This window comes from Ambystoma mexicanum, chromosome 3p (genome assembly GCF_040938575.1).
Source record: "Ambystoma mexicanum isolate Mex_15411 chromosome 3p, UKY_AmexF1_1, whole genome shotgun sequence".
NCBI lineage: Eukaryota > Metazoa > Chordata > Amphibia > Caudata > Ambystomatidae > Ambystoma > Ambystoma mexicanum.
In genome coordinates, this window is record NC_090925.1 from 389673500 (window position 1) to 389698828 (window position 25329).

General features: G+C 45.0%; 1 protein-coding gene across 1 annotated transcript in view; it reads left to right on the plus strand.

Annotated features, from left to right (window-relative positions):
* Window positions 1-25329, plus strand: part of LOC138579901 (piezo-type mechanosensitive ion channel component 2-like) — a 2232767-nt gene that overhangs the window by 1208254 nt on the left and 999184 nt on the right. The window contains exons 24-25 of the mRNA XM_069650129.1: window positions 10461-10562; window positions 15891-16056. Coding sequence (XP_069506230.1) covers window positions 10461-10562; window positions 15891-16056 — 268 coding nt within the window. The remainder of the gene's footprint in view (window positions 1-10460; window positions 10563-15890; window positions 16057-25329) is intronic.

Sequence of the window (25329 nt, forward strand, 5' to 3'; positions counted from 1 at the left end):
AGAAGCGCTTAGGTAAGAGTCTGTATTTCCCAAACGGTCCGGCGAAAAATAATGGTCCAAATGTATTTAACTGACTACCTTCTGTCTACCTACAGGTGCGGCGTAAGAAGAAATGGTGTGCAGAAGAAAAATGCCTCGGGCGATGAACTCAAGTTAAGTATCTTGCGGTGAAAGAAGATTGTCCTTGTTGGCAATTGGCTCACCTTGTTATTTGTTTTGCCTTTTCAGATGCCAGGATTTCGGCGACGAGGCGATGGAGGCTGCGCCGGGTCGTGGAGATGCTGTGAAGACTGGTGAGTATGGTGCGGCAGCTCTGAGAACTGCTGATGATCAAAAGGTAATGTCCTTGTTCTAACTTTTCCTTCTTCTTCCCCTTCTTTCTAGGATCTGGTCCGGAGTCGAGGCGGGCGTGGCTGAAGACAGGATGCTCGGCTTGCAGGCACGGTGAGTGTTACGCTGGAGAAGGCAGAATAACGCGAAGTGTGTGCTGTTCATCGGGCGTGGTTTAAATAGCCTTCAAAGTAGTCCCAGGTAAGAAGTCCCAAAACCATACCCAAGCAAAAAATAGTCCCTAAAGAAAAGTAATCCCTTCCAGGCCTCACGATGGCCTATGCTTAAGTTCCTTGCAGCATGGTCTGCATGAGGTAAGTTTAACAATATGAGCATGGCGCCTACGCCGCCAGGACCGCACCCATATAGCTCCTAACTGGAATTGTGGGAATCCCAGTGGGTGCTTGGATGCCTGTTTCCTGGGCAGATGGACTTGATCCTGATGTCCGGGGGGCAGGCATCATGACAGAACTACCCCTCAAGGCCCCTCCTAAGGTTGTTCTTCTCACTGGTCCGGGTTTATCTGGGAAATTCCGATGGAATTTTCTTATCAACCTTGGTGCATGGATGTAGTCACTCGGTTCCCATGACTTTTCCTGTGGCCCATAACCCTTCCAGTCAACTAGATAAAAGAGCCTTGATTTGACTATTTTTGAATCCAAAATATTTTTAACTTCCAATTCGGGTTCCCCTTCTATAAGGATGGGATCAGGTGACTTGGTGAGTCTTGTTCCAGGTTGTACTGGTTTCAGAAGTGAAACATGAAAGACGGGGTATATTCGCATAGTTGAAGGCAACTCCAATTTAACGGCCACGGGATTGATAATGGCTTTAATAGTGTAAGGTCCCAAATATCTAGGGTTAAAGTTCCAAGTTCCTTTCAGAGGTATGTGTTTTGTAGCCAGCCAAACTTGGTCTCCTATCGGGTTTAGCGGAGCCTCGCTTCTGTGTTGATCTGCAGTATTCTTGTATCTTTCCTTAGCTTGTTTCAAATGTTCAGTCGCTCTTTTAAAAGCTTGTGTAATAGTGGTGTGTAGATGGTTTACAGCGGGCATTTCTAAGTGTTGGGGTGAGTTGAGTTCTGAGGTACGGGGCTGTCACCCATATATGGTATAAAAAGGGCTTTGTCCAGTTCCTGAATGTAAAGAGTTATTGTATGCATATTCGGATATCCACAAGATTTCCTTCCAATTGCCTTCGGTTTGGTGTAACATGCAACGTAGGTATTGCTCAAGAGTTTGATTGGTCCTCTCCGTCTGACCATCGGTCTGGGGATGGTGGCTGGTTGATAATCTCACGTCAATTTGGGCCAATTGACAGCATTTTTTCCAAAACTGTGAAATAAACTGGCTACCTCGATCGGAAACCAATACGGAGGGGAATCCGTGTATTCGAACAATATTTTCAAGAAATTCCTTAGCCAAGGTTGAAGCTGAAGGTAGCCCCTTCAAGGGGATGAAATGAGCCATCTTGGAAAAAAGGTCCACTATAACTAGAATGGTGTTAAATTCATTACATGGGCGAAGGTCAGTAATAAAGTCTAGGGATAAGGTGTGGCAGGGGGTAGGTGGAATGTCCAAGGGTTGTAAAAGACCAGCTGGTTTCTTCTTCTGGGACTTGTTTTGGGCACAAATACAGCAAGACAACACAAATGATTTTACGTCCTTCCGCCAAGTCGGCCACCAGAATTGTCTTTTGATTTTGGCCTCAGTCTTGGCGATTCCAGGGTGTCCTTCAATCAGAGCCTTGTGGTAATTGGAGATAACTAATTCCCGTAGTTCCTTGTTTGGTAGAAATAGACGACCTTGATAGTAGGGTAGACCATCGATGACTGAATAATCTTGGCCCTTGTTTAACCAGTCTCGTAATGCTGCTGGGTCGAACAGTTGTTGGATTTTAATATGGACGTCATCTAGTTTGTAGAGTGGATATACCAAGGATTCTTTTCTCCGAAATTATAGGTACTGGGTCAGGGCTTGAACATGCTTCTCCCATTCCGATACGGGATAGGGCATCAGCTTTGCCATTTCGACAACCTGGTCGATAAGTAATCACAAAATCAAATTCCGCAAGGAATAAGGCCCACCTAAGCTGACGTGATGATTGGGCCTCGGCTGTCTTTAAGTATTGCAAATTCCTGTGATCAGTGATTACAGTGATGGTATGCCTAGCACCGAGAAGATAATGCCGCCAAGCCTTTAACGCTGACTTGATGGCCAGTAGCTCCTTGTCGGTAACAGCATAGTTTAGTTCAGGTGCGAGAATTTTCTTGAACAGAATGCCACTGGATGAAGTTGGCCAGCTCAGGATCCTTCTGAGAAAGAACGGCCCCCACCGCTAAGCTGTATGCGTCAGTTTCCACCACGTATGGAAGTTCAGGACGTGGATGCCTTAAAATGGGTGCAGAAGTGAATTTTTGTTTTAGATTCTGGAAGGCCCATTCTGCTTCTTCGGTCCATAGGAAGCGTTTATTCTTTCACAAAAGGGCCGTGACAGGGTGTACAATAGGTGAGAATTCAGGAATAAATCTGCGGTAGAAATGAGAAAATCCTAGCATGCTTTGTATTCTTTTAACTGAAGTGGGTGAAGGCCACTTGTGGTTAACGTCCACCTTTCGTGAATCCATTTGAACTCAATTTGGGGTCAGGATAAATCCAAGGAATTCTACTTCAGTAGAGTGGAAGACGCACTCTTCCAATTTCGCATATAGCCGATGCTTACGTAGTTTTTCAAGGACAGCACGAACATTTTTCACATGGTCTGATTCTGAGGAGGAGTACACTAAAATGTCGTCTATGTATACAACAACACAGAGGTCAATGAGTTCACGAAGGACATCGTTCATAAAATGCTGGAAGGCTGCCGGTGCATTGCACAGCCCGAAAGGCATCACCTGGTATTCGAACAATCCGTACTTAGTGCGAAAGGCAGTCTTCCATTCATCGCCTTTCTTAACTCGTACCAGATGATATGCCCCTCTAAGGTCTAACTTAGTGTAGATACGGGCATCTTTTACTTGGTCAAGTAATTCTGGGGTCAGGGGCAGCGGGTGTTGGTTTTTTACCGTAATTTGGTTTAACGCGCGATAATCTATGCAAGTCCTAAGGTCACCTTCCTTTTTGGGCACGAAGAATAAAGCTGATGCTGCTGGAGACTTGGACGGACGAACCCATTAGCAAGGTATTGATCCAGATATTGCCGTAGGTGGAGGTTTTCAGGTTCTGTGAGGGTGTAGATCCTACTGCATGGAACTTGGGCACCAGGTAAGAGATCGATCTGACAATCATATGATCTGTGAGGTGGTAACGTGTTTGCTTGGTGTTTCTGAAAAACATCCTGAAATTCCAGATATTCCTGAGGGAACTGAGTCATCGGGTTCGGACCGTGGCCAGGCCTTTGTCCAAGGTTTCTACTGGGTAACAAGTGTGTGCACAATCCGGGACGGTCACTCTCTTTTCTCGCCATTCAATACAAGGGTTATGCTTTTCCAACCATGGTATTCCCAGAATTATTTGGAACTGGGGGGCCTTGATTAAGTCAAACACAATGCTCTCTCGATGCCCATCTTGACCCAACAGTGTCATCTCCGAAGTTGAATGAGTCACAGGTCCGGAGGCAATTTCAGTCCCATCGACAGTGGTAATGACATCAGTTCTGGTCTTTTTGCAAAGAAGTAGGTTCATCCTTGTAGCCAATTTGTGGCCCATGTAATTTCCTATAGCTCCGCTATCAATGTATGCTTTCACTCCGTGCATACGAGATGGTTGCCTGAAATCAATAAGGACCATTGGTATAATTAGTTGCGAGGTCTGAGTGTCCTTCTTCATGCTCGGCAAGCGGACCTCTACGCTTGTCGGGTCTGGTCGTTTCCCGACTCAGACTCTATATTGCTTTTGTCAGCAGCTCCTACCATCTTTTTGGGTGGTTTCACTGGGCAATGTTGTAAAAAGTGTCCCGAGGTTCCACAATACAAACACAATTGTATCTGCCGCCTCCTTTGCCTTTCTTTTTGAGTTAAAGGTCCTTTAACCCCTCCAATTTGCATAGGTTCAGATACATCAGTTCCTTTGGGGATAACATTGTCTTTAGGTCTTACCAATACACGATTCTCGAACCTGGCTCAATCCACCTTACGATTCTGAAGTCTGTGATCCAACTGGACCACCATATCTATGTATTCTGCACAATCTTGGAGTGGGTTCACTACTTGTGCCAGAACGTCTTTTAGTTCACCTCGTAGACCACGATGAAATAATGTAATTTGTTTGACCTCTGGCCACCCGGTTTCTACTATCAATCTGTTGAAAGTTGCGATGTAAGTTACCAAATCCTGGTTACCCTGCCGTAAAGACAAAAGTTCGTTATCCAAGATAAGGCATGTTGGGCAAATAGTTTTTCCATGCTTAGTTGAAAACCTTGGAAATCCCGAAGAATGGGGTCATCCTGATTGACTAATGGGATAGACCAATCGGCAGCACTGCTGCTGAGATATGATAATACAAAGGCCACCTTCGCCTGGTCATTCGGAAAGGCTCCTGGTCTACACAAAAAATGCAGGCGGCATTGGTTCATAAACACAGCAAACCTATTTGGGTCCCCTGCAAAGCGTTCTGGTGGTGCTAAAGGAACTGTTCCTGGTAGGTTTATCTGTACAGGGTTGCTTGATGGAACTGGAGCAGCAGCTCCCCCGAGTCCAGGTAAAGGCGTGTGCCCAGCTTGGGCTTGAAGTAATTGCCTGGCAAGGTCATCTGTACGTTCCTTGGACACAATCAGTTCTCTCCTAAGAGCATTAGTCTCTTGACGGGCGGAATGCACTTCTGCCCTAAGTTTGCTTAGTAGTTGGGCTAATTGCTCAGTCTCAGAGGTCTCCATGACGCCCGGGTGGATGTTTGTAAAGAGGCTTTGCGTTCTGTTACGCTCACCTGGACCCCACAGGGGCGTCGAACGGAACTGGACTGCTACGGACTCCACCAGCGTGACTCGTAGTGCGGTGATGGCTGACTGGACTGGCCCTCCTAGTTTCGTCTGCTTGACCCGTAAGAATACTCTCCTAAAGGTAGGAACAAGGGAATTAGCCACCCATGGGCGAGAGGATACACGCACTCAATTGTTCCCCACTGAACAACACCTGTATTCCCTTTCACTGGTTTTACCTTATAGTTTGAAAAGATGAGCTTTCCATCCTGCGTGGAAGGCAGGGGCGTGTAGAAAATCAGTTACTTCACTGGTCTGAAGGAGTTGGGCGAGTTCCAGACAACTGATGACGCCGAAGTAAGTAGCATATAGTTCTTTAGAGTTCATAATGTCTGTTATTCACTCTTGCCCCTCTTTTCTTCCTTTTTTCTTGCAGCTTGAGCCGAGGGATGATCACCTCATTGGAAGCAGAAGTGCTTAGGTAAGAGTCTGTATTTCCCAAACTGTCCGGCGAAAAATAATGGTCCAAATGTATTTAACGGACTACCTTCTGTCTCCCTACAGGTGCGGCGTAAGAAGAAATGGTGTGCAGAAGAAGAATGCCTCGGGCGATGAACTCAAGTAAGTATCTTGCGGTGAAAGAAGATTGTCCTTGTTGGCAATTGGCTCACCTTGTTATTTGTTTTGTCTTTTCAGATGGCAGGATTTCAGCGACGAGGCGATGGAGGCTGCGCCGGGTCGTTGAGATGCTGTGAAGACTGGTGAGTATGGCGCTGCAGCTGGCGATGCAACGCGTGTGAATTTTACATCTTTTTCTCTATTCAATGGTGCGGCAGCTCTGAGAACTGCTGATGATCAAAAGGTAATGTCCTTGTTCTGACTTTTCCTTCTTCTTTCCCTTCTTTCTAGGATCTGGTCTGGAGTCGAGGCGGGCGTGGCTGAAGACAGGATGCTCGGCTTGCAGGCACGGTGAGCGTTACGCTGCAGAAGGCAGAATAACGCAAAGCGTGTGCTGTTCATCGGGTGTGGTTTAAATAGCCTTCAAAGTAATCCCAGGTAAGAAGTCCCAAAACCACACCAAGCAAAAAATTGTCCCTAAAGAAAAGTAATCCCTTCCAGGCCTCACAATGGCATATGCTTAAGTTCCTTGCAGCATGGTCTGCATGAGGTAAGTTTAACAATATGAGCCTGGCGCCTATGGCGCCAGGACCGCACCCAAATAGCTCCTAACTGGGATTGTGGGAATCGCAGTGGGTGCTTGGATGCCTGTTTCCTGGGCAGATGGACTTGATCCTGATGTCCGGGGGCAGGCATCAGGACAAGAAGTGACCCAATGGACCCACTCACAATGCCCCCCCCAAACAGGGCAGGAGTGACCCAATGGACCCACTCACAATGCCCCCCCCAAACAGGGCAGGAGTGACCCTATGGACCCACTGACCGCCCAGATGACAAGTACCACATCCCAAAGCATGACCCCTGGTAATGCACACAGTGCGTGCTTGACTGGAAGCAGAGGCATACACACCTGAGTGCATCAATAGTCACAAGTGTGTACATGCAAGTGGTCATGGATTGTTCGGTTTGATGCATGTGATGGACACATTAAGTAACATCACACAACTAACAGCATGCCCTCTGTATCCCCACAGCGGTGACAAGTGACAGCGACAACGGCCAAGAGGCAACACAGCGGCCACCTGCATGTGCCTAACGCAGCACTCTTGCCCAGGAGGATGATGCTAGCTGCTCCGGCACACAAGCACCGGCTGCATCAGGCACAACGGCTGCATCAGGCACACCAGCAGACGCCAACATCCCCATGCAGACACCCACCATGGCCCCGGATGATGAGTCACAACCCATCTGCACTGCTGAGGAGGCTGCATCGAGTGATGGAAGTGCCCCGGCCATGCAGGCCGAAGCAGTACAACAGGTTGAGGGGGACAACATGGATGAGGTGTCACCCATCCATGGCCTACCCCAAGAACTGCACAGCACCATGCGCTCCCCAACTCCCTGCATGGCTGAGCTCAATACATGCTTGCAGCACATCGAGCAACAACAGGCCACCCTGACGCAGCTGGTGGAAAGACAGCTGGAGGAGGCCAGGCTGCAGCGTGAGGAGGCCATGCATCAGCGGGAGGAGGCCAGGCTGCAGCGTGAGAGCAATGCAACGTCGGTGTGTCGGCTCTCCAGGTTGATTGGACGATTTGCGGCCACTATTGTCACCCTGGCACGCCATGTCAGGGAAGGGAACAGTGTGCAATCCAGCATTGCGGAGTCAATGTTGGTTGCCCAACAGGCGTTTCAAGGACGCGTGCCCATAGTCACACCGACAGTCACCTCAGCCAGCACCACCCCATCCAGCTCTGCCACTGGCAGCCCACGGAGGCGCTCCAGTCTGCTGACTGGACCTGCCAGCAAGGACACGCCTGCGCATAAGCGCCTCCGCAAATAGTGGCATGTGGGGATGGCAGGGAACATGACATTTGGGGACACCATGGGTGTAGTGGGGTGGGTACGTTTGGGTGGTGGGTGAGGTCCATTAGGGGATTAGTTGTTTGGGGCCTGGTTGGGGGTGGGTACGTTTGGGTGGTGGGGGAAGTCCATTAGGGGGTTAGTTGTTTGGGGCCTGGTTGGGGGTGGGTACGTTTGGGTGGTGGGGTAGGTCCATTAGGGGGTTAGTTGTTTGGGGCCTGGTTGGGGGTGGGTATGTTTGGGTGGTGGGTGGGCACGGGTGTACAGCTTCCCTACCCAATGCACTTTCTTTCCTGGTTTATTGATAATACAACACCTGTGAAAGCTACCATAATGAGTGGACATCTGTCATTTCATTTGCAGACAAAATCCATTTATTCACCTGCATCGTCATATACATGCATTGCTGTCAGTGTGCAGTCTCTCAAAAGTAAATGCGAATGAGTGTATCCCGTGTTTGTTGGCCATCTTGTACACCCCTGGGAGGGTGTGGAGCCACCCCATCTTCAACTCCATCATCATTCTCTGTGTCTGGCGGCAGAGGAATGATCCTGCGCATGTACAGATTGTGCAGCATGGCACACACAAGCACAATTTTACCCGTCTTCACTGGGGTGTAGAGCAGTGATCCTCCAGATCTGCTCAATTAGCGGAACCTGGCCTTCAGTAGGCCAAATGTCCGCTCAATCATGCCACGTGTGCGGACGTGTGCCCTGTTGTACGCCTCCTCATGCATGTTCCTTGGCCTCCGTACAGGCGTCATCAGCCATGGCGTGAGTGCATATCCAGCATCACCTACATGGGATGGAAATGTTTGGGACATGTCAGTGTTTGTGGTATCATCTCTTGTTCTGATGCAGTGCAATCTTGTGTCATCATTCCTTCATCCATATGGGCCAAGCAGTGTTTGGACGGATGGCTGATTGCCAATCATGGGTAATTGTTGTAGATGGTGGCATTTGGACATTGCCCAATGACTTGCTGTGCATATGTAGTTGCCCTTGCGGACAATAGTGGTTGGTAAGTATGGCACTGTGCAATGACGTGCACACAAGGAGGAGTCAATCTATGGCCTGTGATGATTTGGCTGTTGCAGGATGTCTCATGTGCAGCCGTCATGTGCATTGGGGCGGCAGTGGTGCTAAGTATGGGTTGCTCTATTGAGTGGATCAACTTGTATGGACTTGGGGTAGCCCTGGTCGTATGTCTCATTTGGCAGTGTGTGTACTGTGCCAACCTGTCATGTGTAGCTTTGTGATGTGTGGGTTATGCTGACCGTACATTACTTGGGCCAGGGGGTGATGCATGTGCAGTTGTAGCAGCCCACTCACACAGGTCATTGGCCTGGGCACACAACACATTTCCACAGGGCCTTTGCATTGGCAGTTGTACTCACCCAATAGCCATGTGCTTTGTCCAGCGTAGCGTTCCATGTAGCGTGGCAATGTGGAATTGCGCATGACCATTGAGTCATGTGTCGACCCTGGGAAACATGCGCAGCAATGTGTAATCACCTGTCCGGCATCAGATACCATCTGTACATTCAGTGAGTGGTACTGTTTCCTATTGCGTTACACCATCTCCATTGCATGTGGTACTGTCAGCTCTATGTGGGTGCAGTCTACTGCAACTTTGCAATTTGGCTTGGCTGCAATGGCATGTAAGGCCAACTTGGTGGCAATCACCTCTGCAAGAGTACGGGGTAGGGCGATGTGTTCCGACACATGGCGCAGCAGGGCATCCAGTACCTGTTCCAATATTTTAGAGAAACAGGGTTGTGAGAGCCCGTGCAGCTCACCAACTGTGTGCTGATAAGTTCCAGTGCCTAGAAAATGCAGTACTGACACCACCTTCAGGAGGGTGGGGGTTGCGGTCGAAATGGCAATGTGGCTGCTGATGTCCTCAATCATGGCGGTGATGTATATGATTGTTGGACGGTCCAGCCGGTATAATGTGTGGATCTGTCCTGGGGTCAGGTTCCAGGGTGAGGCCCTGATGCGGGGTATTGCAGGCTGCCTGCGGGGTCGTGCCAGCTGCACAATTGGGTTAGGCATTGGTGCAGGGTTTGCTAACTGCCGCCTGCGCCTCCTCCGCCTCCGCCTCCTCTGCACCATTACTGCCACCATGTGCACTGCTGCCTGTAGGTTCAATAGCCCCAATCCCAATGCTGCTGCAGCTCTGCCTGCATAGTTGTGTTTGGAGTTGGCCTGGGTGTGGCTGTGGCCCTTTTGTGGGCTCCCAGTGACCTGCTAGGTCCAGCTGGGCTCATTTGGGGCACCTGTGGCCTGTTCAGCTCACCAGGCACTGTTTAACATCATGTTCGCGGTGACACCAATACCGCCTCTGTGGCCACAGATTTTCCACCATTTTTATGGCGGAGTTTCCATGTCCGTGGTACTCGTGATGCCCATGGTGTTTCGTGTTGCCGGTAACTGGGGAGTTTCGCCGCCGACGCATTTTACGGATCCCTTAACTCCGCTGTGGCGGTTTGTGGTGGTGGTTTTTCCAGGATCGTGGGTCGGGATTACACGATCACGGAAACGGTGCCGGTATGGTTATACCGATGGCGTTAATCCCGGGTCGGCGGACTCCTAATGAGGCTCATGTCTCAGTCCTAGAAACAAAGATATCAGTTCCACGTTTATAACCAGCTCCTGCACATCGATTACGAATGGGTTTGTAAGAAAACTGACTGCTGTATAATGTAATGGTTGTGTGTTCTTTTTTTTTAACAGATTACCCATGGAGAATGCCAGCCTTGGGGATGACATCAAACCTTGTCAAGTGGCTCTACCTACCAGATTTTGCCAGGAGGCCTGATGCAGTTTTTATAATGTGTAAGTACCCTAAAAATACGCAACTTCCTAAATCCATTTTGTTTCCCGCTTTTATGACAAGACATACGGCAACAGTTTAATAGATATTTTAGCACTTTAAAAATAAATCATTTCATTTATAGATCGGCCTATAAATTTTTACTTGGAAGATTACATTCACTGTCGTGCAAGTATTATGCTTAACATACTTTCCAAGTTAAACGTTGTCCGAGTGTGCATGCAAGTCATAGTATGATAGCTGAATATGTAGATTCAGATTAACAGGTTATATCTATAAAAGAGTGTAAATCTAAGGGCAAAAGGTCACATTTACCAAGAAAGTCAGATTTGGTGAGTCGTTAAAAAGCTGAAGGCAAAAGTATTTGCATCTCTTGCAAGAATGCAAGAGACAGAAATATGTTTATATCTGATTTCTAAAATCCTGTCAAGTCGATATATAAATAAAATGCAAGAGTAGCCAATTTACCAAATAACGATGCAGATAGTTATGACAATGGTGCATAAGCAATATGCCCTCAGATGTTGCTACACAAGAAAGCAACAATTAGCATACGTGCATCTCCTCCCTACAAATCAGGGTGTATCCCAAAAGTTCCTTTGTATGCCTAGCTCTTGCTTTGGGAAGTTCTACCTTAGCTCTTGCTTTGGGAAGTTCTACCTTATCACAGATACTCTTCATAGGTTGGATTGCCTTTCATTGGTAACATGTTAGGGAGTTCTTAGTGTTTGGGGGACAACAAGTTCAGAGTGTGTTAGACATACAGGTTTCCTTAAGAAAAGAGATGAGTAAGCTTTACAATAATTACTCATACTTCATTATTTCTGAGCTTTTTAACATTGACAACTCAATGAAGATCAAATACTTGATCCGTCTTCAAAAGATATATCTTCAAACCACCGCTAAAACCACTGTTTTAATTTGTCTATGATTAATCCAAAGCAAGGTAATAACTTAGCATCAATGCCAACATATCAGTTCTAGATGTTTGGCTGAGCTCCATTTAAGCTAGTTTGTTTGTCATTATTGTGAACCACCTAGACCTTGCTTCAAACATTGCTTTTACCATCATGGTCTTTAGAATAACTATTTTCCCCACAGTTCATCACCATCTTTAAAGCAATGCTTGTCATTGAAGCATAGACTTGTGCTAACTGTCTGAAATTCAATGATGCTAAAACTGAAGGTCTTGGCATGGGAACCTCACATCTTCTCATACGACTTAACACCTTCTGCACATACCTTTCCTCCTTTGGTGAACAAGTCTCTTTTAAAGCCAGCATCCGAAACATAAGCTTTCTGTGGGAATTGAACATGAACCTTAATTCTCAAATCAGTGCTGTGGTAATGTGCTCATCCCTACAGATGAAGTTACTATGCAGGATCATGCCATATATGCCACATGATACCCACTCCATAGTGGTAGGTGCACTGGTCAGCTCAGACTGGACAATGGGAATTCCCTGCACTCATGCCTCCCAAATTTACAGCCTAAACAGTTCCAAATGCAGCCAGCCGTCTCACCTGTAGAGTTAGAAAATCCATCGCTGCATGGCCGAATGACTCCAAGTAGCCACTAGAATCAAGTTTTTAGATTTGATGTCTCACGTACAAGAGCATTTACGGTCTGACACCCTGCTACCTATAAGAAAAGATTAATCTCCATGCACCTCAATATGACCTGTGCCTTGCAGACTCCAACCATCTGACAGTTCCTTCGTCCCACTACAAGTACAGAGACAACATTTGCTTGTCCATCCTCTGTCCCCTCCTATGGAACTCTCAGCCCACCTCAAAATCTGAGCCATCTTTTCTGCTGTTAAGAGAAGCTACAAAAACCTTCCTATGTTAAAAACATTTCCCCTCTTCATGCTACCCTTCTATACTTCCTCCTCCCTTGCTCTCAGCCCTCTGTCTTTTTTTTGCCAGGGCCAAGAGACAATTCAGTTTGTGGGGTGCATGATGTAAATTTCAATAAATAAACTTCCAGCTAAACAGAAAATATATTGGGCTCCCTAGAAACATATGATACTGACCTTCAAAACATGTTTGGGCCATGAAGCATTTTCAGAAATCCTCTGTAACAATATGTTAATCACTTCAAAGGGATCATTGTTGTTTCATAATTCTAGTTTCTGACTATAGGGATAATAAATATATTTGGTTTTCAAAGTGTGGAAACCATTCAGACATAATCAGGCACACGCTTCAAACAGGGGCCAACATTCAGTGGTTGCTATCAGGACACCAGCAATTGGAAACTCAAAATTGTTTACAAATAAAATATGAATTGCTGCATCAGTTGGCCTCTGGTAGATTGTGTTAAAATACAAAATTCCAAAATCTTTGGCCACAACACTGCCTTCGTCATTAGGGTGGTATACCGAGCCCACCATTTTCAGACTGTGATGGACCAAGAAAGGAATGGTTTCTAGCATTAGTGCTAAGCAACAATTGTCATTAATGTTGCCACATACAAGCTAAAGATTCCCTTCATGCCTAAATGTTCTGAAAATGACAAAGAAGTTTTGTTTTCTATTTTGTAATGCTTTGGTTTTGTAAAATGGTACATTTCAACCTAACAACCAGGGGTCTTCTCCCATCTTTGAATTGCTTAGGGAAGACTAGCCTACAGAAGAATAAACTCACCCATACTCTGGAAAATATTGAGAGTTCAGATGATTGCTTGTAGGCAAGGTGATCAAACAGCACATGGTTGTTGACGCATTGCACAAGATCACCTGTCACTTGCATGTGCCACGTGCAGACACAAGTGCAGAAAAGACAGTATTCTGCAAGTTGCCCGATTGCAAAATGACAGCATGGACATAGGCACGGTCACTGGCCAGTGCATCCAAAAGTGCACTCCTGATTTTGAAAAGGTTGATAATTTCTTGCATGCTTCCACTTTTCCTGGTTTTCCTGGTTCCCTTATGCTAGAGGGCAGAGGCGTTGCTAGGGGGCTTAGCAGGATATTTATTTTCAGACCTAGCAACACCACTGCTGGAGGGATAAATCACAATGTAGACAGTAGTCTTTGCAGATCTCTGCATTCAATTCTCGTCCCGTGATGGAAACGTTCATGTAACCCCGGAAAGGGGTTTGAAAACAGAATTGATCATTATGGGCCCTTTAGGCATCTCACTTCTACTTGTAGGCATGTCGGCTTGTGGCCACAAATGTACAGGGCTGATCCCAGCTACCAACCCACGTTAGTGCAATAGACTATGCATTTGTGAGTGTTGGGTGCATGCCAGACACTTATATATGTGGGGATTTGCCTCCCTAGCGCTCATAGGACGTACCTCTTCCCTTATATTAGCCTTGAGTATGGAGGGTTGTTTGTGAGAGATACGGGGGCAGAATATAAGGGACCCTTGCATTGGACACATGCATCTTCTTGTCCAGAGACACTGTTGTGTCCTATAAATTGATTTCCTTGTTGTTCCTGTCTTCTCTTAGTACTACCTCAATTCTAGATTTAGTCCAAATCACCTTTTGTGGGGGGCAGATGTATCTTAAAGAGTTAGCTGTGTTTATAATTATTATAGATTTACTCTGATGAAGTGGAGGACTTTTAAATTGTGTGTTTAGTATGCTGGTGGTTGAAGGAATGCCATTATTTAGATGAGATATAGGCGCACCACAACCCAGATACTGACAACTCTAATCCCTTGATCTTTAAATGAACCAGTGAGGCACTAAGTTCATTGTTTATTGAATTTTAGACTGCCTGGTTGGGTAAAGTACAGTTTAATAATAAGCTACACTAAATAGACCATGCAAAGGTCATTTTAAGCAGTTTGAGGCAGGTTATGGTATGTTATGTTGGCAATGTGACATCCAAAACCCATCTGTTTGTGGATAGGGGTTAATAATAGACTTTAGGGCTCATGTCAATGAGCCGTAACGTAAATCTAACGTGTAAAAGGCTTGCGTAAGACTTTTGCGTATTAGATTTATGTCAGAGCTAATTTTCATTCATTTGTATTTCAGAGAGGAGGCAGGATCGTAAGTCATGATTCCACCGCCTCCTTCCTCTCCGCCATAAAAATACTGCAGCATTATCACCAGCATGTATTTTAATGCTGGCACAAATGCTGTGGATTCCTATGGCATCCACCAGCATTTTACATCTGTTAAAAAATGGCAGATTCCACAGGAATCCTACGTAAACGCTGACTGCCATGCATACATGCCAGGGAGCATTTATCCATTTTGCATGGCAGAGTGCAAAAGGGTAGCACTCACACTAGAATGGTGCCTTCTTACACTCCATTTTTGCAATCCACTATACAAAAGTGGAAAGTTACATAGAGGGGACCAATTTACTCAAATATGTAAATCTAACAGGTCCCCTCTGCTTAATTTACATGAAACTCAAACTTGAGCTCCTGAGTCTTTTAGGTACGACTGCATAAGTAGTGAGCCAAAGGCACACTTGCTTCCAGTGCTGGTAAATAAGAGTGTGAAATAATAGGACCAGGAGCACTAGCTTAGCTAGAAAATTGGGAACTCTTGGAAGTCTCAGGTGGTCAGGATAGAATACAGGCAGTTACTAGCGGATTTAGCCTTTGTTCCTGGCTCCCAGATTGAATGCCGTCCCTCCAGCGGTTGCTAATCAAGCAGTAACATCTTGTGAGGCAGATTTCACTAGCCAGTAATAGAGCGTGCCCAAATAAAAGGCCCTCACTTTGTTCAGACCTTAACTCGGGCCCTTACGCTGTTACTTGCCAGTGAAGCCCTCCTCACATGGTGTATTTTTATTATCACTCCTGAGGTGCTAATACACTGTTGTTTATTAAAGGAAGCCATGGGCCTGGCAAGATCGAGAACCATTGTTGTGAGATGTACGTTGACGCTCTTCTATTTGTATAACCTGGGGAGGCAGTGCTGGCATTGGGTGAGAAAGGAGGAGGAGGCAGGTGGCGAGGCATTGCTTGAATAAGGAAAGGAGCTCTTAGCAGATCCAAGAGGAGTGGGCTGGAGGTGGAATGGGCCAGGGAAAGAGTGAGGAAAGGCGGAAGAAGCCCAGGACAAGACTGAGGTAGTGAGGCTCATGGAGGAAAGTACCAGAAGTGGGAAGCGAATGCAGGCTTTTACCATTAGGTTCAGCCCATGTTCCTGGCTGGTTGATGTCTTCTCCTGGGTGCTAATGTCAGCTAATGCCTTTTGAGAGACGAGCTCCACAGCAACGCATGGCCTCTGACTATTACATTACTTAATTTTCTCGAAACATTTTTAAAAACACTTTTTATTAATAGACAATCTGGTTATAGTTTTGTACAAAACACAGACTAATCCGTGTTCCATTCCACTTTATGTTCTAGATGACTACAGTCTTCTGCTCTTCGCTTCTCTGCAATGGCAGGTCTTTGAGGATGAGAATAAAACTTGTGTCAGAATGCTGGCAGGAGATAATATCGAGATCAGCCGAGACCTGGACACTCGTGACCTAAACCAGTACAGCCCGGTGCCCAATTATATCCACTGCCGGTAAGAATCAGCTGAATGCTGAGATGTTGCTGAAAAAGGAGTTTTGACATTGTTCACAGGCTTGAGCTACAATCACTGTGATATTTAAATTCAGTGCATAGCTAGTTGCTGCAGGGAGATTGACGGTGAATGTGGACAGTCACAGCTCCTCAGTGATTGGTCTTTCCATATTTCCAAGACTAATGTTCTGAATGCTTTGAAGATTTGTCCTAGTTAATAGGAGAGAAGCCATAATTCGGAATATTAAAGTAAATGTTCTCCTACTCACAGAATTGAAATGGATCAGGCAGCAAGATGCATTCTTGCCACTTGCTCCTGTGTTTTTTTAAGGGTGAGTGATCTGTATATTACTGATAATCTGTGAGTCGTACAAACCAAAATGGGAGTATCTGATATATATTTGTGCTGATTTTGAACTGGCTCATACTTTGCTTTGATTTGGGTCTTGGTTTAGTTTGACCATTAACTTTGTTGCATTTGACCCTATTTAACCCTTGTTGTTTATCTTGATATAGTAATATACCTCCTCACTTTGAACTTACTTATGATTGTTTTGGATCAGTCTTGCCATGTAGATAGTGCATGTTATGTCAATGGTACTTACACCTTGATTTTAATGAGGGTGCAAAATAGAGTTGCAGCGTGAAAACCTGCTACATCCACACCATTTAAGAAGTAATTTCTCATACAGATTGGGAACCACTGTAGGAGATTCGCTATATTTGTTTCTCTGCTTTGTTCATAGAATCCAAATGCATCTCCACTCACAAGAGTTTTCTGATGCGTGTAGAATGCCAAGTATCCTTAAGTACTCTAACTTCTTTTTTAGTGTTTGCTAAAAGCAAGCATAGTCCTCTATAATGGTGGCTGACATGTTTTTGCTTGGTTGCCACCATTACCGATCTCTGCTGTGGGCGCGAACAGGATTAACCTCATGATGTGGTATTAGGCATGGTAACACTAAGTATACTTGATGTTCCTTGCCTTACGTTGCATCATGTAGTCAACTGTTAGAATCCCCCAGGAAGAGCTTGCACCACAGAAGTTGTGGCAGTTGGGTGTTCCAGACGAATACTACGCCTCACTGAAGTGGAGGCAGTTATGCTGCTTCCACCTCAGAGATCTGAAAATAATATGCTCTTTGTGAGAGAGGGACCTATGACACAGCCAAGAGGTCTTTTAGCTGAATGCCAATCAGAACAGATGGTCCTTAATGTTTTACCTGAACTTTTGATTTATGGTAGTCTTGTGTGTGTTGCAATATTTGGGGAACTGAGGTCCAACCTTGTGGTCCACAATTGGCTAGAGAATGTTCCCAAATCATTTTTGGTGGTATTTTGGTATGATTGGTTTCAAGTTAGTGTTTGATATTTGATAGTACATTGAACTTTACTCTAAGCCACTGGTGCGCCTTTTGGGCAGTCAGAATTAATTCACTGGGTTTTCTATTCAATGGCCAGTGTAGATAATCAATTGCACATTGTTGGCTGCTTATTCAGCAAGGTTACTGTGGTGTCAGTAAAGGCAGCATTATCATGATCCACCATAGACAGGACATTTCAATTGTTGAGGGAGAGTTCATGCAACACCTCAGTCAGGTTAAAACCACTTAAAATGTTCAAGTGGATGTTGCCCTGACTAAATGCTAAACATCTGTTTTGCCAGAGACGTTTAGGCCAGGTCTTTGTCAAAAATGAACCAGAGGTTTCCATCCAACTCTGAATTTGGTGGCTGTTTAATACAATACTATTCATTTTCATCTTTGTTGCACATTAGAATCATTGTTTGCTCTCTGATGAGTGCCATCCATTTGTTAGTCATTCAAAAGTTAACATCTTTCCAACAGCTCTGAATGGCTACCCAGGGCATAGAGATGCTCAAGTCTTTCTTGACCATCCTAACAAACAGCTGCACATTAGCAGTATATAATTGACACAGGGATTGACTTCAACAAAAACAGTGGTGACATGCAGGAGGTCAGTGAAACTCTGCAAGTACAAATCAGATGCAGAGAAGTAGAAACCCAGTCTGAGCATTTAATAATATCACAGGCTGTGTCTGACTGTTGCCTGGCCTGTAGCAGTTGCTCACATACATTTTCATAGCTTTTTCCATTTCATGAACTAGATTGGACTTTGATTGCTTTGTGTCGGGCAGTTTATGTTTGATCTAGTCCTTTGACTAGAATATATAACTGCTACCACCATGCTCTACCAGCAGCAAATGAATTTGGGATATAGAACCCAGGTACGCAAAGCATCCCTTTTGTGACTTGGTACTGTAAGGAAGACATGGTATCACAAGTATTACACTGACACAAGAGATACAATTTCAAAACCTTTATTAGATTTGTGGGATTTGGAAAAACTCCTACTTTGCCCTATAGCTCTGATGAGAGTAATCTCTACCATCAAATAATAAAGTAAGCACTGTCCTAGTCAGCCTCTGTCAAATCAAAATGGCCCATACTAACAAACCCCAATGCCTGCCCTATCACTTATACAAAAAAGTATGTAAAGCGGAATATGCATGCAAAGGAAAGTCAGTGTTATAACCTAAAGAATCAAGGTGGCCGAGTCAGTTATCCTTCCCACGTTGGACAGCATGGAGTAAGGCGGCCCCCGTAAACAGGAAGACACATTCCGGCTCAGGTTTATAAAAAAGAAGGCAGTTCAAAACGTGAGTCAAGGTCTCGAGTCAAAGTTCACATAGGTCTCGCTCTGTCGGGCTCGGACCTCTCAAAGTAAAAAGTTCAGATAGGTCTCCCTCTGTCAGGCTCGGACTTCTCAATAAATCATAGTTCAACAAAATATTCACGTAGGTCTCCCTCTGTCGGGCTTGGACCTATCAACGAAAAATTACCTGATTCAACATAATCTCCCTCAGCCGAGCTCGGACCTCGTAATCACAACACTTACAGGGGTTCCCTTCCCCTAACTTCCCTCACATTCCAGGTCTCCCTCAGTCGGGCTCGGATCTTTCACCGATGTCAAAGACTTTTGAATGTGCAAGGCTTTTACTATGGACCTCCGCAGGACCACTTTGACTTTAATTTCCACTCTCCTTTTGTGTTATTTGCCCCAGTGTCTCTTGGTCTTGGTAGTTCTGTACCATAAGCAAAATCTTTGAAGAAATCTTTCTCTTCAAGCATTCACCTTTTCAGGTCCCCTTTTGCCAGGGTTAATCTTGATCATTATGCATTTCAGAGTTCATTCACTTTGTAGCTTCAATTCAGAAGTCAAGGTTAACACCACAGGCTTGGCCTCGCCTCCCCAACTCTGTCGTTCACCTGGGAGGGTCGCTGGCATCCTTGAAACACAATGCAGTCTTCTTGTCAGGGATTTGGCTCTCTCACAGTTTTTCAGATGCAACGACCTCCTGCAGGGAACTTCAGGGTTTCCCAACCCTTCGCTCTGGTCCTTCAATTGGTCGTTCTGCTCCGGTGGGTTTGCCTTTGCCCCAGAAGTTATGCACCTTCTCGTGTTCCACCCTGCTCCAATTCTCATGGGTCTCCCTTAGTCGGGTTCAGACCCTTCCTTTAGCTTCTCACATGGGTCTGCCTCAGTCGGGGTCGGACCCTCTTGCTTTGTCTCTGGACTTCAGGTCCCAAAATGCAGCTTTCTTATTTCGTTCCCACTTCACCAGCTCCCCTTAAACAGCATTCTGACGGTTTTGGGAGCTGCAGGCTGTAAATGGGATTTTTCGTGAGGTCACAATCTCATCTCTTGCTCCTCAGGCACCCTTTGGGTTGACACTGGCCCGAAGACAATGGGCAATGTCCCAAACCTGGCCAACAGAAGGCAGTCTGCGCAATACCGGCTTCTTGGAGACTTGGCTTCCTCGCCACGCTGCAGCCCTTAAAGGAATTGTTCGGTCAAAAAATGTTATTGCCCCTACGGGTCGGCCATGTGTTTTTAAGACTAAATCGCTCAATTTTAGAAAAATTTCCTATGGACCTTACCCGAGTTTTCGTCCATTAAGCGCACGCGAAAACAGGCATCAGGGAGCTGCCATTTTGTGATAATCCTATCATTTCCCCCATCGCCCTGGCTGACCTGCTTTTGCGGCACTAAATCATATCCCCCGCCCCTGAGCCTGACATTATCAAAACATTCATATTCCCCGCCTCTCTCCGTGACGTTTCTGTGCTGCGTAGGCAAACACGCCCAGTCGTCTTCTACGCGACTTCACACAGAACCCAGAAACCAACACAGATCAGCTCACAACACAGCGCCCAACAATTCGGAATATGAAACTGTACTTTAAAATCAAACAGCAACACGGTAAATTTGGTAAAGTACATTTATTTGACATTAAATGTTTATAGAATATTCAGCAATTGCCATATGAACTCCGAAAGTCTTTTATTTTCTTTTATCTCTATCCACAAATCCGTAAAAGTTTATCGTGAGTCACGTGCTGTTCCGTTATGGTACACAGGGTGTTGGTTTTCGTTCAAAAAAGTACTTTTGTCGCACGTTGAACCATAAGGCTGTTCCATCAAGTAGGCACTAGGCCAGCGTAAAGGTTGATATGTTGCTTCTAGCCGCTAGTACCGCATAAGGGCATATGGGCCCTTGGCGATCGTCCCATAAGATCATCAGGATTGTGCAGTTGTTTACATTAAGCTGCAGCTGGCGGTTAAAAAAACCGGTGTCTGAAACTGGTGGCAGTGGCAAAAGGAAAGGATATACCTGTTTTGAAAACATAAAATGTATATTTAGTCTCGCCAGCCGATCTTTATTAATATTATTCATTTTATTTATTACGGCCGCGCTGAAACTATTTGCTTTCAAGGATAGTGCAATGGAGTATGTTCGGCTCTAAAATCAATGCGAAAACTAATTTTCTTATTGATTGATTTAGCAAGATGCCATACGTCAAATTGATGTTTAATATGTGGGAACTGCTCTCTCATTGTCTTGGCAATTGAAACGTGTCTGTCCGTGGCTATGAGGTCGATGTGCATTCCCCTCGATTGCAGATATTCCACTGATTTTATAAATCCTAGTTTCTCCATTGCCACTGAGGATGTACATTGTGTTACCTGCACGACCACCGAACTCACAATTTTCTTACTATCCATGTCCTGAAAGTGGTAGATGCAGTACTTGGCAGAAAATCCAGGGCTGTCGCACTGTCCATCGCCGGCTAGCCTGAATCGTTTGCCTTCGAATGTACTTGCTAGAGACAATTGTTCAATTTTCCAAGCATCACTAATGGCCGGAAACAGATAATCATGTTGGTATTTGTAGTACTGCGTTTTTGAAATGAAATGGAGTCCCACAAACTGAAAGAAAGACTTCAACTTTCTAAAACTGGAGCCACTAAAAAGTGATGCAGCTGCACACAGTAGATTGCCTGCTGGCAGTTTCCCCAGCATCGGTTGTGCAGACCATGAGAACGTATGATGTAATCTACAGGCGGCATGTATTGTGACATTACTGCCTTGTTTTTGACGAGTCGCATGAATCAATGGCTTCCCACATACTTTCCCTCTGACGGAATGCCCACATTTCAGCATACTTATAATATCCATCAGACAACTGTCGAATACTATGTATTTGTCCTCTTTCATTAGACTGTCATCCTGCGTCAAAGTTGTTTCGGCCTGTGACGTTGAGGACATATCACCACATTTGAAAGAAATATCGCCGCTATAAGTTCTGATGCGTCAGTGAATGCTGCTGCTTGTTCATTCTCTGTCATTTCAACATCTGCTACTTCAACATTGATGGGAGAACACAACAATGTCGACAGCTTTTTTGGTGGCAATTTTTTGGCGGGTGTAGATTGTGTGAATTGATCTGCGACTACTTCAGAGCTATCTTCAATGCATCCAATATCATGTTGTTGCGGTGGTGCGGTCGTACTGTAGCAATGGTCCAATACAACTTTGCCGGATTCTCCGGACACATTCATTTCATTTTCTGTACATTGGACATGAGCATCCCGAGTCTCAACACACTGCATCTGAATTAATAACTCCTCCATAGCCTCTATAGTGTAAATGGTCTGGCAAGCAACATCTCTCATTAGCTTCACTGTCTGTGTATGTATAGTTCGTAGACCCACGGGTAACTAGAGGACAGATTGGAAAAGGGATGTTCAGTTTAAACACAAGATAAAGTATAGTACAATTGACTTGAAAAAAAAATAAAATCGTCCCCCAGCACAAAAAAAATTCTAAAGTTATGAACTGTTTGTAACTAACCTTATTTTTGTTTCTTTTATTTGCAACTTTTTTGACTCGACCTTCAACATGTGCACGCTGTTGCTCCGATACGTATCCGCATGTCTCCCCTTCCTCTTGCGCTGCAACGACTATATTTTCTGTATCCGCATAGACAGCACAGAATGAGGCTCCATTGACTCCCTGAAACATAGTATTTTCATTACTGTGTATCAAAATATTGTTAGCATAAAACACACGTGAGGACGAACACACATGTACATCTCAATAGCCAAACACGATTTAAACATTGTGTGGAACAATCAAAAGACAAGTATTTGAGCTCTGATGACCTAGTTCGATGGAGCTGTCAGTATCCATACCTCTGGCTCTGCCTGGACTGCCACGAATGATTGTATTGAAGAGGAGGCATCAGCAACTTCCTGAAACTCAGTACTTGCGTTAGTATGGTTTTCAATATTGTAAACATAACACACACTTGGGGTCGACGGCACAGGTACATCTAAAAAGATAACCACAAATGTTGCATTGTCTAAAAGAATCAAGGAATATTTAAATATGATCAGATTTAATCGACTTATTTCTCCGATTTCTTTACATCTACATCATCTAAATGGGGTCTTGTGATTGTAGTGGAAGCTCCATCGTCTCCCTGAAACACAGTACTTGCGTTAATAGGGAAGAAAGTATAGGAAATGGAATCACGTTATATGATCACGCGCGATGGAGCTGTTAGTATCCATACCTCGTGCTGCTGAAGAATATCTAGGGCTGTTGTCAATGTGGTTCGCACTTCCGAAAGCTGTTGCGCCGATTCGTATCCGCATGGTCCCGCTTCCACCGGAATTACTTGAATGTCAGGCTCTGCATCAAGTGCGTGGGTTGACAATTCATCAACTGCCTGAAACATAGTATTTGCATTAGTAAGGATTACAATATTGAAAACACAACACACGCTTGGGGTCGACCGCACAGGTACATATCAACGGCTAACCACGAATGAAACATGGTGTAGAACAATCAAATGACAAGTGTTCCAGTCCTGATGATCACGGTCGATGGAGCTGTCAGTATCCATACCTCGTGCTGCTGAAGAACATCTAGGGCTGTTGTCAATGTGGTGGACGCTTCAGCATCTCCCCGAAAGACAGTACTTGCATTAGTATCGATAACACTAATTATAACTGAAAACAAACACCAGGGGACGACAACTAAGGTGTACATCAATTGGAAAGCACTAACCAAACAATTGGTAAAATAATCACACGATACATAAAAACTATTACTTGACATGCATAAAACAAGTCTGTAGCGGAATAGCCAAGTATGATTACCTGATACGCGCTAGAAGTGGTTGATAACTGCGAGCATGTGACGGAAGTAGAATGTTCTTGCTTCAGATTCAAGGGATAGTCAAGAAGTTGTAAAGGTAAATTATTGTTTGATAATGAAATGCCAATATTTAAAATTGCCATGTAAGGAGAAGAATACTTGAGTAATGCGCAATATAGCACAGTTGCCTGTGCCCATATATAGATTTCGTTTGTGGGTTATGAAATCTAAAAATAATATATTGATAAATGTCATTATTCAAAAAGCTATACACTCATATCAATGTCGAAAGTATTACAAATTGGAAACAACACCTAAAATATCAATGAATCCATTTGGCTACCTACACACTACCGCAAGGCCTAAAGCTAAAAACTGACACTTGACTTACCAGTGGCGGATTGTGGACGAATAGAGTGGGAATAGCGTTTGCGAGCAATTTTCGTGTCGATCGCCGTTTATTCTTCTTTGCTACCCAAGATGTGGTGTACATGTTCAAGGGAAAGTGCTGGCTGCAGATGCGGTATCGATCACCCCTCTTGTCCTCAAAGACTTGTTGGACTCTACTTTCCAGCTCATCCAGTGGATATCCGCAATGTCTGACCCATTCTCTTATTCGATCAACAGTTTTCAGGAAAACATGCATTGTAGTGCCTTCAGATTTAGCATGGGTCTTCGAAGGGCAACCGCTAATCTAACAGGCAGGCATTGTTGAAAATTCTGAAAATTAAATATCAAGATTATTATAAAACCTTGATGAATAAAAATGTCATAAAAAAGTAAATGAACCATACCGTGCTCAATGCAAGGTTTGTTTTGGTCGCCGGAACTATACCAGTTCATCATGTGCGGCTTAGTATTTGCACAAGTTACAGAAATTTTTCAAATTATGTGACTAAACACTGAACATGTGACTCGTCCCTTGGATGTTCTGTCTTGCACGAAAAGGAAACATGCTTACATTATAGACTGGACCCCCGAAGGATGCCATTCGATGACAATTGACACAGATGAAAATAAATAGATCTATTGATAGCATAACAATTGAAACTCAAGTCAATAGCAATGAGACCAATGACCACAGCTCTGTTGGGTACTGTAATAGCAAATAGATTGAAATGTAAAAATGACCGAAATATGACTAGGATACATGGCCTTACCTTGACCAACAAACAGTTGGATTCAGCAGGCCGAGCAGTGTGTTGCAGGAGAACAGGTAGATGGCCACAGGTAGCACACTGACAAGTTTGCTCGAAGCGGTCACAGATAGCACGGCGACGAGCAGATTAGCATAGATCTCAGTGCTTCTCAGGTAGAAGGTTCAGGAGTTGACTTGCAAAGCACAAAGATGTACTCATGAGACATATCAAGTGGTTTATAAAGTATTAGAAACAGGGGTGTGTTTGTGGATGAATGACATGTGTATGTCGTGGTATTATGTTTATTGCAGGGATGCGGCCTGCCTTAGGGGAGGCCTGCCTGGAGACACGGGGTCTGAGGAGGCCATGTGAGCGATGGCTCCCGGGAGTGGGATACCTTTTGAAGTGTACATGCTGTTTGGCACCTTGGCCGTTTGCGCCCGTGACAGCCCCCCATGCCAGCGCTCATCCCCGGGTGCGGACCGCCTTTGATAGAGGGGGTGGGATGGATGGGCCTGGGGCGTGCAGATAAGGCACAGGAAGACTGCTGAATGGAGAGACACTTATGTGGATTGCAGGGGTGCGGCCTGCCTCGGGGGAGGCCTGCCT